The 13,598-nt window shown below is 44.7% G+C and overlaps 2 protein-coding genes across 3 annotated transcripts in view; one reads left to right on the top strand and one right to left on the bottom strand.

Moving 5' to 3' along the window:
• PPAT (phosphoribosyl pyrophosphate amidotransferase) overlaps nucleotides 1-2,228 on the bottom strand; it is a 42,194-nt gene extending 39,966 nt beyond the window's left edge. Inside the window, exon 1 of one of the 2 annotated variants that reach the window (XM_027885526.1) lies at nucleotides 2,031-2,228. In XM_027885526.1, the coding sequence (XP_027741327.1) occupies nucleotides 2,031-2,158 (128 nt within the window). In that variant the 5' untranslated portion in view covers nucleotides 2,159-2,228. The remainder of the gene's footprint in view (nucleotides 1-2,030) is intronic. The other variant, XM_027885527.1, reaches the window with a different exon arrangement.
• Nucleotides 2,229-2,663: 435 nt separating this feature from the next.
• PAICS (phosphoribosylaminoimidazole carboxylase and phosphoribosylaminoimidazolesuccinocarboxamide synthase) lies at nucleotides 2,664-12,226 on the top strand. The gene is made up of 9 exons (XM_027885535.1): nucleotides 2,664-2,793; nucleotides 3,393-3,590; nucleotides 6,098-6,276; nucleotides 6,868-7,047; nucleotides 7,138-7,251; nucleotides 8,868-8,951; nucleotides 9,052-9,232; nucleotides 10,192-10,350; nucleotides 11,025-12,226. The coding sequence occupies exons 1-9, from the start codon at nucleotides 2,775-2,777 to the stop codon at nucleotides 11,189-11,191; spliced, it is 1,281 nt and encodes a 426-aa protein (XP_027741336.1). The 5' UTR covers nucleotides 2,664-2,774; the 3' UTR covers nucleotides 11,192-12,226.
• The last annotated feature ends 1,372 nt before the right edge of the window (nucleotides 12,227-13,598 follow it).

Raw genomic sequence — 13,598 nt, forward strand, 5'->3', positions numbered from 1 at the left:
TAGAAAGAAAAATAGCTATTGTCCTGTTACTTCCTTATAGGGATGCTAACTCTTCACTTCATAGTAGGAAAAATGCAAAGAGGTTAGAGAGAAACATTTAAGTAGGAAATGGGAACATTAACATCTCAGCTATTTAATAGACTTTTAGGGAGTGCTTGCAAAGGTATACCTAATTGAACAGATTGTTTCACTTTACATGTGCAATGTTTACGTCTCTAAGAAAGCACCTCTTAAAAATTTTGACAATTGTTGAGTTAGAAAATCAGAATCAGAGGCAGTGCATGTACCTCTTAAGGTGTGTGGCTTCCTGTAGAACTTGTGAACTGCTTAGCTTCAATGTAACAGTAGTACTATCTACAATTGTGTCCTCCACAGGGGATATCTGGTATTAAAAAGCTCATGCAAATGAAATATAATTGTCAAGTGCCCATCAGAAAGAAAAAATATGAAAAAAATGCATATTGAAAAATCATGAAATAAGGTTGCAGTGAAAATTGAGATAATAAAAAAGGAAAGTAATCAAAATACATTGATAATTTATTTCCAACTAAGAAACTCCAGGTCCACTAGTATAACTGTAAGGAAAAATGAAGTAAGATTTCTTTAACCAGCCTCTTTACAGAAAAAAGGCACAATCTAAAATATGGCTATTAATTACATAGCTTTGTTCCTTGAATTCTGCAGCTCTATCATTCCCAATAAAAACTTTTTTGATGGACACTGGCAAATATATATAGCTTAGAAATTATACACCTGAAGCCCAAACTGAATTATTAGGATACAAGAGTCATGTAGGGATGCAGCATTTCACCAGTGAAAGTATTTAAACTCCACTGTAATATACATAACATCTCTACATAAAGTATTCCCTATTGTTGGTCCAAAAACAATTTCAGAGCAACCTTTACATGTCTGTGGCCTCAGAAATACAAGGAACATATTTGATCTATCCAGTGCATGTGTACTTGGAGCAGCCCACCTACCGCAGACTGTCAGGAATGTGTTTATTTAGCACACTTTTTGCAACTCTGAATATAAGCACAGTATACAGGCTTGTGTGTACGACAGAAGCCCAGCATGTACTACACTAAACGAGCATGTGTGTGTTTGGCTGTGCACGTGTTCCCACAAGGAGGATACCCCTTTCTGGCACCACTGAAAAATGATTAGTATATGTCAGACCATAACATTATTACTATGGATGCCAAACTTCACTCTGCAGCTCTGCATCCACCCGGATCACCGCGAGTCGGGTCTGTTGTACACTGCTGTAGACATGCCAGGTAGAAGTTTTATTGTATCATGGTAAAGGATCCATCCACTATGGCTAGCAGGCACCTAAAGATGTTCAAGTACTGCTCCTTTTCGGTAGCTCGATTACTGTGAGTTACACTTTAACGAGAGCATCTCGAGAGGGCCGGCCGGCCCAGGCCGAGCCGTAGGCAGGTCAGCGCCCGGCGTGCCTTGGACGAGGCGGCGGGCGCTTCCGCGCATCCCTCTGCCCATCCCGGAGCGGATCCCGCTGCGCGGGGCGCATCCCCGACGCCGGAGGCGCGGCGACACCGCGGGCTCCGCGCAGGGACCCGCGCACGCCCGGGCCGGCGGCGCGGCCCCGGCAGCGGATGCGACTCAAGCGAGATGCAGCCGAGGTCCACAGGCATCCGAGAGCTGCTCCTTCGGCGGGGCCGGCCCGAGGGGGCGGGAGGCGCCGGGGCGTTCCTTGCGCTTCGCCTCCGGGATGCTGCGGGGCTCCCCGCCGGCCCGGGGCGGAAGGACCGGCTGGGGTGGAAAGGCCCCCCGGCCGCGCCGCTTTTCCCCTCAGCCCGCTCGACTCCCGTCCCAGCCCGCTCGTCTCCCGTCCCAGCCGCTCCCGCCGCCCGCGACCCGGGGCCCTCCCAGCTGCACGTGCCGGCGCGGGGCCCCGGCCGGCCCCGGGGCGGCCGCCGCGGCCCGGCCTCGACACGGAGCCGCCGGCTCCGGACGATGGCCCCGTCCGGCCAGAGCCGCCCCCGAGCCCCCCGCCTCCTCACCTGTGCTGCAGCCCCACCAGCCCCAGCGTGAGCACATGGGGCACGTCCAGCTCCGTGGGCCACGCGCCCGAGGCGATGCAGCCGAACACGCCGCACTCCTCCCGGATGCCCAGCTCCTCCAGCTCCATGGCGCGAGCAGCACGTGGCGGCTCCGCTCCCAGTCCCGGCCCCGCTCCGGCGGCTCCCGCGCGCTGCTGCCGGCGGCGCGTTCAGCCAACAGCGCCTCCCGCTCCGGGCTCCCGGCGGGCCAGCGGGAGCCTCCCGCCTTCATTTACATGCGGGGGGGCGAACACCGCACCCCCGGCCCGTACTGCCGCCTCGCCCGGCCCCGCCTCCCCTCGCTTCCCCTCGGCCCCGCGACCCCGCGGGGCGCTCCAGGCCGGGAGGGGGGGAATGTTTGCCCGCGGGGCGCTGCAGGCCGGGGGGGGGGAGATGTTTGCCCGCGGGGCAGGGGGCGCGGGGGGCCCTGGGCCGGGCGCGGTGCGGCGCCGACATTGGCTGGGCAGCGGGCCGGGGCCGTGTTTGCTCGGGGCGGGGGGGAGATGCTGCCGCTCGGGCTTCGCCCGGGGGGCTCGGCGGGGCCGCCCCACCGCGTTGGGCGGCGATTGGCGGGCGGCGCCGCTGCCCGCGGCCCGGCCTGCCCGCCCCTTCCGCCGGCCCCTTCTTACCCCGGCGGCCGAGCCCGCGGCGTGCGCTCAGGCTCTCTCTGTGCTCTAGGTGCCCGAGCCCGCTCCCGCCGCAGCCATGGCCCCCGCAGCATCAGGTAAGGTGCGGCCGTCGCGGGGGTGGGTCGGGGACGCCGCTCCCGGGGACCAGTGCCCGCTGGCCAGTACACCGCTGGGGGTGTAAGTGCTCCGGAGCCAACTTTTTTTCTCGCGTAGTTCTGATTTTTATATTTTTTTCTTGTGGGTGGCCGGTCCCAGCACGAGGGTGGGCACGGCTGCCCCCGGTCCCGCCGGAGAGACGGCGACGGGCAGCTCCAGGCAGAGGATGCTGCGGGCGGCTGCCGCCCCGCGCCGCTCAGATCGCGGAGCTCGGGATTTGTCCCGAAGATAAAAAAAAAGGTGGTGAAAGCGGCGCTGCTGCCTCCCGCGGGACCTGCCCGCCTGCAACCCGCGCGTCCCTGGCGAGCCGGGGCCGCCTGGGCAGGAGCCCGGAGCGATGGCTTTTGGCCTCGCTGCTCGGGGGGAACGGGGCCAAGTCGCACCGTGGGTGGGGGCTTAGCGAGCTCCTCGTGGGCTCTGCCCGCAGCGCGGGGTCCTGCTGGTCTCCCCTTTGGACGCGAAGGTTGTGGGCGTGCGTGCGGAAGTAAACAAGTCCTTTCAATGTTAAACTGATTTTTTTTTTTTTCAATTTCTCTAGACCTGAAACTTGGTAAAAAAGTTAATGAAGGTAAAACGAAAGAAGTGTATGAGCTGCCAGACATCCCGGGATGTGTTCTCATGCAGTCAAAAGACCAAATTACGGCGGGAAATGCAGCCAGGAAGGACCGAATGGAAGGGAAAGCTGCCATTTCCAACACAACAACTAGCTGTGTGTTTCAGCTGCTTCAGGAATCGGGTAAGTATTTTAAAGGTAGAGTATGTGCCCGTGTGTTACAGACATTGTTGCAAAACAGCATTGTTTCTGTATAAGCGTTTATCCTGCCTTGAGGCTCTGGTGGTTTTTTAGTCTCTATTTTGTTAGGTTTTAGTTACGCTTTTCTCTCTGGTACTTCAGAGATGGGTGGACGACTTGCTCATTTGGATCGTGAGAGTATTTCCAGTAATTTAGTCTGGCAGATAACTGCAATAGTTTCTCCTGCTTGTTTAGACACGCCCCTAATCCTCTCCTCTGCCTACATGTGCCTGCATAGAAGTCGCTGCTAGCTAGTGGCACTACCAGACTATGTCTAGGCTGTGTGAAATTTGTTTACACATGTTAAAACATTAAATTACAGTGTATTTTTCCCTTCTCAGTTGTGTTATAGCAACATAAAGTTTGTTAGTTTTGTACATTTGTACAACAGACAGGAGGACCACGTTGCAAATTTATTTATCAGTCTATTGAATGTATCAGAAGCTTAAAGCTTACTTTAAGAGACTCAAAATACTTCTGATGCTAAAAGTGGGCTATCACAGAATACATAACTGACTTTGGTGAGTTTTGCACTGCATTTCCAAAAATGGAGCCAGTAGCTTTGCTTTGTGAAAGCATTTTGAAATGTCTTTAAAAAGTTTGCAAGTTACAGAGAGGAATTTGTGCTGGTGGTGAGTCTGCAAACAGTTCTATAATAGAGGCACCAGTAAACTTGGTCAAGACTGCTTATAGTTGTGTGCTCAGTGTACTCTGAAGCATTCACATAAAGATTGCTTTGGGTACCAGCTGAGTTAGTCTAGAATTTGTATTATCTGTTAGAAGGTGTGGTAATAGCTCTCAGACAAACAGTGAAGTCCTAGTATGTTTCATATATGAGGAAGAGACAGATGGTTTCTGTAGAGTTGTATGTTTTTCTGTGAGTTGTTCCGAAAATATGGACTGAGACAAAGATACATCAAGTAATTCAGTGCAATCCTCAGTCACTGGCTTTCTTGGGAGTACAAAGAAAGCCTCCAGTGTATCTGATTATATTTGCAGTTGATTTAAACTACCAGTTTCTCTTTAGGAACAGTTAGTGAGATGCTTTGCTTAGTTTTTGAATGGCAGTAGTCAAGATAACAATGAAAATATTTCATGCCCTAGAAATGTGAACTTCTAGTGTGAAGAAGCCATTCTGTAGACCTCTCAAAAATCCACAAATGGGTTGTACTCAAACCTTCCACAGGTGCTGTGGCAAAACATGCAGAGTAAACTGCAGCTGCTTTTTAAAGCAACAAAAGACCTTTCGGGGTTCTCTTCCAGTTTGCTTATTTGAGTGTAAATGGCAGATAATATGGCTGCCTTATTGTAGAAGTAGTTTGTTTGCTTTGCGCAACTTTTCTTAACCTGCTCTTTCAGAGCTGATGATTTACGAAGTTCTGTTAAAGTTTCTCTCCCTTTTATAATATAGCTAATGTCAGCCCAGCAAAAGCACATCTGCAGTGATGAAAAATGTAGTAGTGAACCATGCAGGGTCTGTAATGCCTGGATTTAGAAGTGCCTTAATGTGCAGTTTATTATTTAAATCATTTTACCCTTGAAGGAAACGCAACAAAATCTGAAGAGTCAGTGTTAATACTATATTTTAAGACCTTTTAATCCCTTCTTTATGGCTCTGGAAGTGGTGTGGAATAGAGCTTCTCCTTGGTTTGACTGAATACAGATCCTTTGCCTTCTGTTTCTGGCAGATGTCAATTGGGCTTGACAGTTGTCTTGCTCTGGGGCGGGAGAAAGGTGGGACTTTCCTCAAGAGTGAAATTTTAAAAGATCCATTTTGCACTTAAAATACTGATCTGCATGTGTTGGCTGTTGAATAGGGGATCTGTCATCTTACCGTGTAAAAGTGCTGACTTGCTGCAACAGGTTTGTTTGGGTACACAAGCTTCTGGGTTTTACTGTCTTTTGTGTAAGAAATCACTAAGATCTAGTGCCCCAAATAACTGTTTGTAACAAAAGCGAGGACAAAGCCATTCTGCTCTCTGCCCCATCCTCCTTTATTAAGCAAAATAGTAAAGACTACCATGCTCCCTTACTTTGAAACCCTCCAATTACTGTTCCATGTGTAATGAATCTTCCACCAGAGAGCACAGTTAGGTACTTGGTTGCTGCTAATTTTAAAGACAAACAAACAAAAACATTGTGAAGGACAGATTTTTTTTTTTTTAAGAAAGGCTCTGTGAACAAAATTATTTGCAAGAATAGGATTTCTGAGCTACAAGTGAGTGTTGTATGATAAAACTGGCAAAACTAAAGACTCGTAGGAGATAACTGCATTGATTGCCTTTTGCAAGGCCAGGGCAGGTTTAAAATACTCTAAGATTCAGTGTGTCCCTTAAGTCCAGGAAAGAACAAGATTCAGATGTACTTAAAATTAAAGATCATTTTGTGACCCTTGTTTCAAGTATGGAATGTGCCTACTCATGGAACTAAGCTGCTGTCTTTATATTTAGGAATCAAAACAGCTTTTGTCAGGAAACAGAGTGACACGGCATTCATAGCCGCTCACTGTGAAATGATCCCGATTGAATGGGTGTGCAGAAGAATTGCTACTGGCTCCTTCCTCAAGAGAAACCCTGGTGTCAAAGAAGGATATAAGTTTTACCCACCCAAAATTGAGATGTTTTACAAGGTAGGTTTCCTTTCCTGTGATGTTAATCAAACTTAAACAGAGATAGAACTCTATCTCTTTTAAAATGCTGACAGATACAGCAAGTAAGTGCCAGTGTCTGACCAACCGTCTCAGGCACTATCAGTAGTTTTGCCATCCTAATATTTTCTTGCATTCTTGTCCAACAGCTTTTTTGTCTAAAGTGCATACAATACTGGCTTACAGGGACATTAAAGAACAACAAGCCAAACTGTACATAAAAATAGTAAAATGTAGGTATAAGAATGTTTTAGGCATAAGCTGCACCAGATCTGTCAATATATTTGAAGAAATTAAAATAAACGGTACTTGCATGGTGAGGGTAAGTAGCTAGGTAGTCACTTAGGATTCTGAAATTCTTGGAAAATGCATGCTCAAAGAAGTGTCTTGTGAATTGTGACCTAAAATGCTGGGTTTGGTGTATCCTGTCACTTTTTTAATGCTAATCATAAAATACTAGTTTGAAACTTGTATTTTTTTTTTTTTTTTAAAAACTCAGTATCTTCTAATGGTTATTTTCCTCTAATAGCAAGCTTAAATTATGTGACGTATTTGTTCTGGTTTTCTTAACAGGATGATGCTAATAATGATCCACAGTGGTCTGAGGAGCAAATAATTGAAGCAAAATTCTGTTTTGCTGGACTTACTATTGGCCAGACTGAAGTGGATATTATGGCTCGTTCTACTCAAGCTATTTTTGAGATCCTGGAAAAAGCATGGCAGCCCCAAAACTGTACTCTGGTAGACCTCAAGGTATAAGAACTTGATTTCTGATGATCCCAGTTCTGACAGGAAATACATCACTGTATATTTACTAAAATAGGATTCTTACTGTCTTTTTAGATTGAATTTGGTGTTAATATGCTGACAAAAGAAATAGTTCTTGCTGATGTTATTGATAATGATTCATGGAGACTGTGGCCAGCAGGAGACAGAAGCCAGCAGAAGGACAAACAGGTAATGCTTTAACCTTTTTACCTTCTAAGTCCACAGGGAGGGAGAATAAAAGCAGATGTTAAACTGTAGGAGTCCTTTTTCAGTGTGGCTTTTTCTAGTCTTACCGTGTTACAGAGTAGTTCATATGGACCTAATATCTTAGCCTCTTCTCATTTAAATTGTTTATCTGGTTTGTGGTAGGAAAACAGATCCTCTGTATATCTTCAGTTGAAATACCCAACAGCACCATTGACTGGAGCTGTTGTAATAAAGTGTGGAGTTTCCAGGGACTGTAAGAATATGACTTGTGCAGATAATAATAAAATAGCTGGATAACAAATCGGTGTGAAGAATAGAAGCTGTTAAGACAATTCTCAATGTTAAGACATTCTCTTACAGAGATCCTGTAAGAGAAACTGGTTGTAAGCCACAGGGGAAGATTTCCAAAGTGCACGTGGGAGAAAGGGTATTAATTTTAAACTGGAAAGCAGAACTGCTCTATTGTTTACTGGACCTGAATTATGTAGTAGCATGCTTGAATTGCTTTGATGGTGCTTTTGCTCATCTCCCTGAAATAAGGTCCATGATAACAAGATGTAGAACCTAGGTTGGCTGGTACAGGCAATCATATAATTACAAAGCCAATATTAAAGAAGTTGTATGTCTTTCCTTACATTTTCCCTTTGGAAAGCTTCCAAAACCTTGATACCCTTGTGGCTGAAAGTCTTTTGTGTTGCAAATGGCCATAAGTTGTAATGTAGGAGTTTGTTTACACCTGCTGAGATAGTTCCTCATTAAATATATCCCAATATATTTAGATATTCTGTATATCCAGTATAGTTATATATATTCCAGTGTCTTCCCTATTCATTTTTCCCATATCTGTACCAATCTCTGTTCACCTTCCTGTGGAATGGCTAGAAACTGCATAAATATTTCAGTTGAGATATAATAATAATTCTTATCTATTATGGTAGCAAAATGAGTGCTTTGTGTACCCAAACCGCATTAACTTCATGTGCTGGTTTTGGCTGGGGCTGAGTTAATTTTCTTCACAGTGGCTGGTTTGGGGCTGTGTTTTGGATTTGTGCTGAACACAGTGGTGATAATACAGAGATGTTTTTGTTATTGCTGGGCAGGGCTTACACAGAGCCAAGGCCTTCTATGCTTTTGTACTGTCACGCTGGTGAGGAAATTGGGGGTGCACGGGAGGCTGGGAGGAGACACAGCTGGACAGGTGACTCCAACTGACCAAAGGATTATTCCATACCAAATGACATGATGCTCAGTATATACTGCGGGGGGAAAGGAGGAGGAAAAAACGAGATGTTTAAAGTGATGGCGTTTGTCTTTCCAAGCAACCGTTACATATGATGGGGCCCTGCTCTCCTGGGAGTGGCTGAACACCTGCCTGCCCATGGGAAGCAGTGAATAAATTCCATGTTTCACTTTGCTTACATACGTGGCTTTTGCTTTCCCTATTAAACTGTCTTTAGCTCAACCCATGAGTTTTCCTGCTCTTACCCTACCAGTTCTCTCCCTGATCCCATGCTGGGGAGTGAGTGAGCTGCATGGGGCTTGGTTGCTGTCTGGGGTTAAACTACAACACTTCAGTATTTTTATTTTCCTCTTTTCAGTCCTATCGGGACCTGAAAGAAGTGACTCCTGAAGCACTGCAAATGGTTAAGAGAAACTTCGAATGGGTTTCAGAGAGAGTGGAGGTACCTGTTTTTATGATCAACACATCTAGACTTTGATAACTGCATGTCTTTAATCCCCCTGACTGCTTTTCTTTCCATCCCTCTCCACTATTCTCCCTAGTTGCTTCTGAAAACAAAGAGCCAAGGCAGAGTTGTGGTGTTGATGGGATCTCCTTCTGACCTCAGTCACTGTGAAAAAATAAAAAAGGCATGTGCAACCTTTGGAATTCCTTGTGAATTAAGAGTGACCTCTGCTCACAAAGGGCCAGATGAAACCCTGAGGATCAAAGCAGAATATGAAGGTAAATGCCAAAGAAATACTGATTTGAACTGAAACACGTTCCAGAAAGACTTGGCAACCTGAGGATTTATGTGGGGTTTTTCCATTTTCTGTTAAACACAACACCAAGCAGTTACAATGCTGATTCACACTTGCTAACTGCATAATGATAGACTGTTCTGAGCAATTTCAGAGTAATATATTGTCCTAGTGCCCAGACACAGCTTCCATCCTCTGCTTTTCTCAGTACCACAACTGCTTTGCCCAAGCCTTGATCATGTTAACACACTTATTATAGCATCTTGTTGATGATTCCAGCCCTTTTGAAACAAGGAGGAAAGACAGTTTCTCTAGTTGACTCTAAATATTCTTATGTTATTTACAAAGCAGATGTTGCTCCCACTATGCTTTCCTGCTTGTTTTATGAAAATACTCTTGCGTATTACTTTGGATGCCATGAGAAAAAGATACTTGATTTAAATTATTCTATTTGCCAAGAAAACTTGAAATCTTTTCAAAACTGTTTATAGCCTAGCCGATGAGAGATAGGAACTATTTATTTTGTGCCAGTATACTTTCTACTTGGTGAAACTACAAATGTGGTTTGTTGAGAAACACTTAGTTCGAGGTGAACTGTTAAGAGATTTAAGGAGAGGAACACTTGAATGATGCCAGAGGTTTAATGGCTATATTCTCTACAAAGCTAAGCAGCACCTCTTTCTCTGATACTGAGATTTCCCCTCAGAGGCAGAGTAAGAAATACTAACTTCAGTCGTGATAAACAGTAGATGGGATTTAAGGCTGAAAGATTTAGAAGACATTTCTGTAAAGGGGGAAGGTGAACACAAAATTCTAGTGCCCTGGAATGGAATTGACAGAACAACTGCAAACAGAACTGTGGACTTGGATACAGTTCCCATGAAACCAGATGGCAGAGAACAAGGTGGATTGCTTATCACTGAATGTCTTCCTCCCCACCAGGAGATGGAATCCCAACAGTGTTTGTTGCAGTTGCTGGCAGAAGCAATGGCTTGGGGCCAGTCATGTCTGGTAATACTGCTTACCCAGTTGTCAACTGCCCTCCACTCTCAGCTGACTGGGGCACTCAGGATGTGTGGTCCTCTCTCAGACTACCCAGTGGTAAGATATCTTCAGCCTACGCTCCTGTTGTGATCTAGCTCTACTTTTGTTGCTCTGGTATACACACATGTGGAAAAGTAGCTGGATCAGTACTGAGCAAAGTCTTTAGAAAGATACTGTGTATAGTCTGTAACTTCTTCATGACAAAAAGCCCAATAGACAGAGCAAAGATTACATAGGAATAGTCTTTAGAAAAATATAAACCTATATCCTTCCTAAACATTCCAGTCTGAAATTGGAAATAGTATTAATGGTAATTTAAATAATTGAATTTTTTTGTGTTTTCCTTATTATCAGAGATCAAATAATACCTGGTGTAGGTAAGACCTCAGCACTTAACTATTACTTCAGTGCATTGCTACCTATATGATTTTTAACTTTGTTAGTGACTTGAATGGATGCTTGGCAACCCGGGGACCCAGAAATCTGTTACCTCTGTATAAGTAAGGGGAGTCATTTGGTCTGATGGCAATCATTTGGTCTGATGGCTTTTGGTTTAAAATGCCATGAAGCAGTCATGTTAGAAGCAGTGGAACGTGAGGTGCTTCACTAGCTTTAAAACTGGATCATTGCACCTGGAGGCTGAAACAAACTTTGTGTTAAGTTTTTCTTCAGAGGCAATGTTTTTTTTACTATAAACTATGCTTTAATAAGTGGCATTCTCTTCTCTGCAGGTCTTAGCTGCCCTACTACTCTGTCACCTGAAGGAGCTGCTCAGTTTGCTGCCCAGATATTTGGGTTAAACAACCATTTGGTGTGGGCCAAACTGCGATCAAGCATGTTGAACACTTGGATCTCCTTGAAGCAAGCTGACAAAAAACTTAGAGAGTGCTCCTTGTAAATCATATTAACAAGTGACTATTATTAGTTACACAAAGAAAACGGCGTGCATATTCATTCATAGTAGGATTTACATCTGAATGAGCTCAAAAGTCCTGCATCATTTCTTGCAGAAGAAAACAGTGTTAGAGCAGAAGATGAAGTCTGTGTCCTCATCCTTCCCTTGCGTATTTTTTTAATATAACAGCTAAGTAGAGATGGGGAAGTAGTACTTTAGGTATCTCTTTCTGTTGCTCTGAAATGGTGCTGTTCTGCTTTGTGGTTTATACTGTTAACTACAGACTATGTCAAGAGAATGATTCGGTGCACTCTCAAATAGAATTCAGCTAGTCTTCTGTATTTCTGTATCAGTAATATTCTTCCATGCTATTAATATATGTCTTGAATCTTATTAACTGGACTGCTGACTAAAGCCAGTGCTGATGCTGTTCTGCTTGCAATGATGATATGCTTTCTTTAGCAATAAAATGGCAACATCTGCTGTATTAATAGGAAAAGGGGGTGGAAAAATATTTTAAGAGCCTGAAATAAATACATGCCTTATTTAAAAAATGTATATACATACATGTATCTTTTTTTAAAATATGTGTGTGTATATGTACCCCATTGCTATCTTTTGGAATGATGTGATGTTCATAAGAAGCTATAAATACAAATGGCTTGAGTTACCTGTAACTTGGCTTGTTGCCTGTTTGCTGTAACTTTTGCCTAGTCTGGGCTTTGCCTTTTTAAAAACTAGGCAGATCTCTACTAGTAGTTCTAAAGGGCCTTGACTTCATATGATGTCTTCATACACTTCAATAACTCTAGCTATTATCTATCTCTGTTTCCTCACTCTGTTTCTATGGAAACTTTACTGAACTGAAGAGGGGAATAAATAGTAAAGCAACAAACTACTGGGGGGAAATCTAAGCATGACTGTCTTGTCTTTGCACACAGCAGTCCCATGTGTAGGTACGATTCTAAGAAATATGCAATTACTCGACATATGTAACACTTATGCTTTTACAATTATAAATAAACTACTGAATGCAAAGCTGCCTCATAGAGACTTATTGAAAAGTACACTCAGAAGTAGCCATCAGCTCTGGTATATGGCTTTAGGCCTTCAAGTTAATAATAAAAAGCTTAGGCACTAAAACCTGCGAGGAGTGCTATTATGTGACAGCCTTCTGCAAGATGCTCTGCTATTGATAAAGTGTCTCCCTGTTACAGGAAGCTGCGTTGCTTTGTTCCTGAAGTAGTGTTCTATGATGGTGTGGTACATCAGGCTAACCCCTAGTGTGAGTAACTGGATTAAATGCTGCTGCTGGCCTTCTTCACAGGAAAGGACTGTATCTAAGGCAGATTTGTATAGAGCTCTGAGCAGGGCTCCCTTAAATTCAAGGGTTTTAAACTGGTCAAAGCTTACACTAAAGCAAAACAACTCAAACACTTCTTAGGCTTGAGAGCAGTTGCTTTTCTAATTAAGTGAAATATCAATAACAGAGCTAATGCTGAACAAAGAGGTTGAAATTCCTTTGTGGCATAGTATCACTGACTTAAAAGTGAAGATCCTCAAGACTGATTTTTTTCAGCAAGCAAACTATTTCCCAAGTTTGTACTTGCCTGCATACTTGGCATATCTGAAAGCATGCTGTCAGCTAGCTCTCCTACCAAGACAGTGGTATTAACTTTGCCTATTGGAAGAACTAATGGATGAAAAGAATCCATGCTATTAGTTTGCTTGGGTGAGTGAACTGGATCACCTTATCTTGTAATCAGACAAGATGCCAAGACCAAAGCCAGCAAATGTAAAGAAGATTGCAGCACTTCTTTCTCCTGGTGGCAGCAGTCTGCTAACAATACACAGCCTGAGGGTGAAGTTACACAAGAGGTGAAGGTGTCATTTCCTATTCCTTTCTACCCAGCAGTACACTGGGTGTTGGCTCTTATGGGTAATCAACCTGACAACCTTATTAGTCACCTGACCACCCTACCACCATGGTGAGACAGACAACTGCAGCCAGCCACTGCTGTCTCTTCCACCTTACATTGCTGTGCTGGGAGCCCCTGGTGGTCTAGGGGAAAAGACACTGCACTGTCACTGCAGAGACCCGGGTTCGATTCCCGGTCGGGGCCCCTCCCCGGGCAGATGGAGCTCGTTAGCCCTGTAAGGCAATCCATCTACGTCCTCAGGACCTCGCTGCCACCGTCCAAGCGTGCTTGGCCCCGGCAGATGAACCTCAGGATTAAAGGGTGGGCTCAGTTCCGCGCACACTGTGTCTCACCTAAAAAATCCAATGCGCAGGCTGGAAGGTGGAAAGACCTTCCCCGGTTCTTCATTTGCGAAGAGACTGGCCATTATTATTATTACATTGCTGTGCTGTTTTGTTCTTTCTGTGCAGTCTTTCCCCATGTAATAAAAA

The sequence above is a fragment of the Empidonax traillii genome, unplaced genomic scaffold, assembly GCF_003031625.1.
Source record: "Empidonax traillii isolate 1590-97213 ecotype Southwest subspecies unplaced genomic scaffold, ASM303162v1 scaffold167:size2001844, whole genome shotgun sequence".
In the NCBI taxonomy this organism is placed as follows: Eukaryota; Metazoa; Chordata; class Aves; order Passeriformes; family Tyrannidae; genus Empidonax; species Empidonax traillii.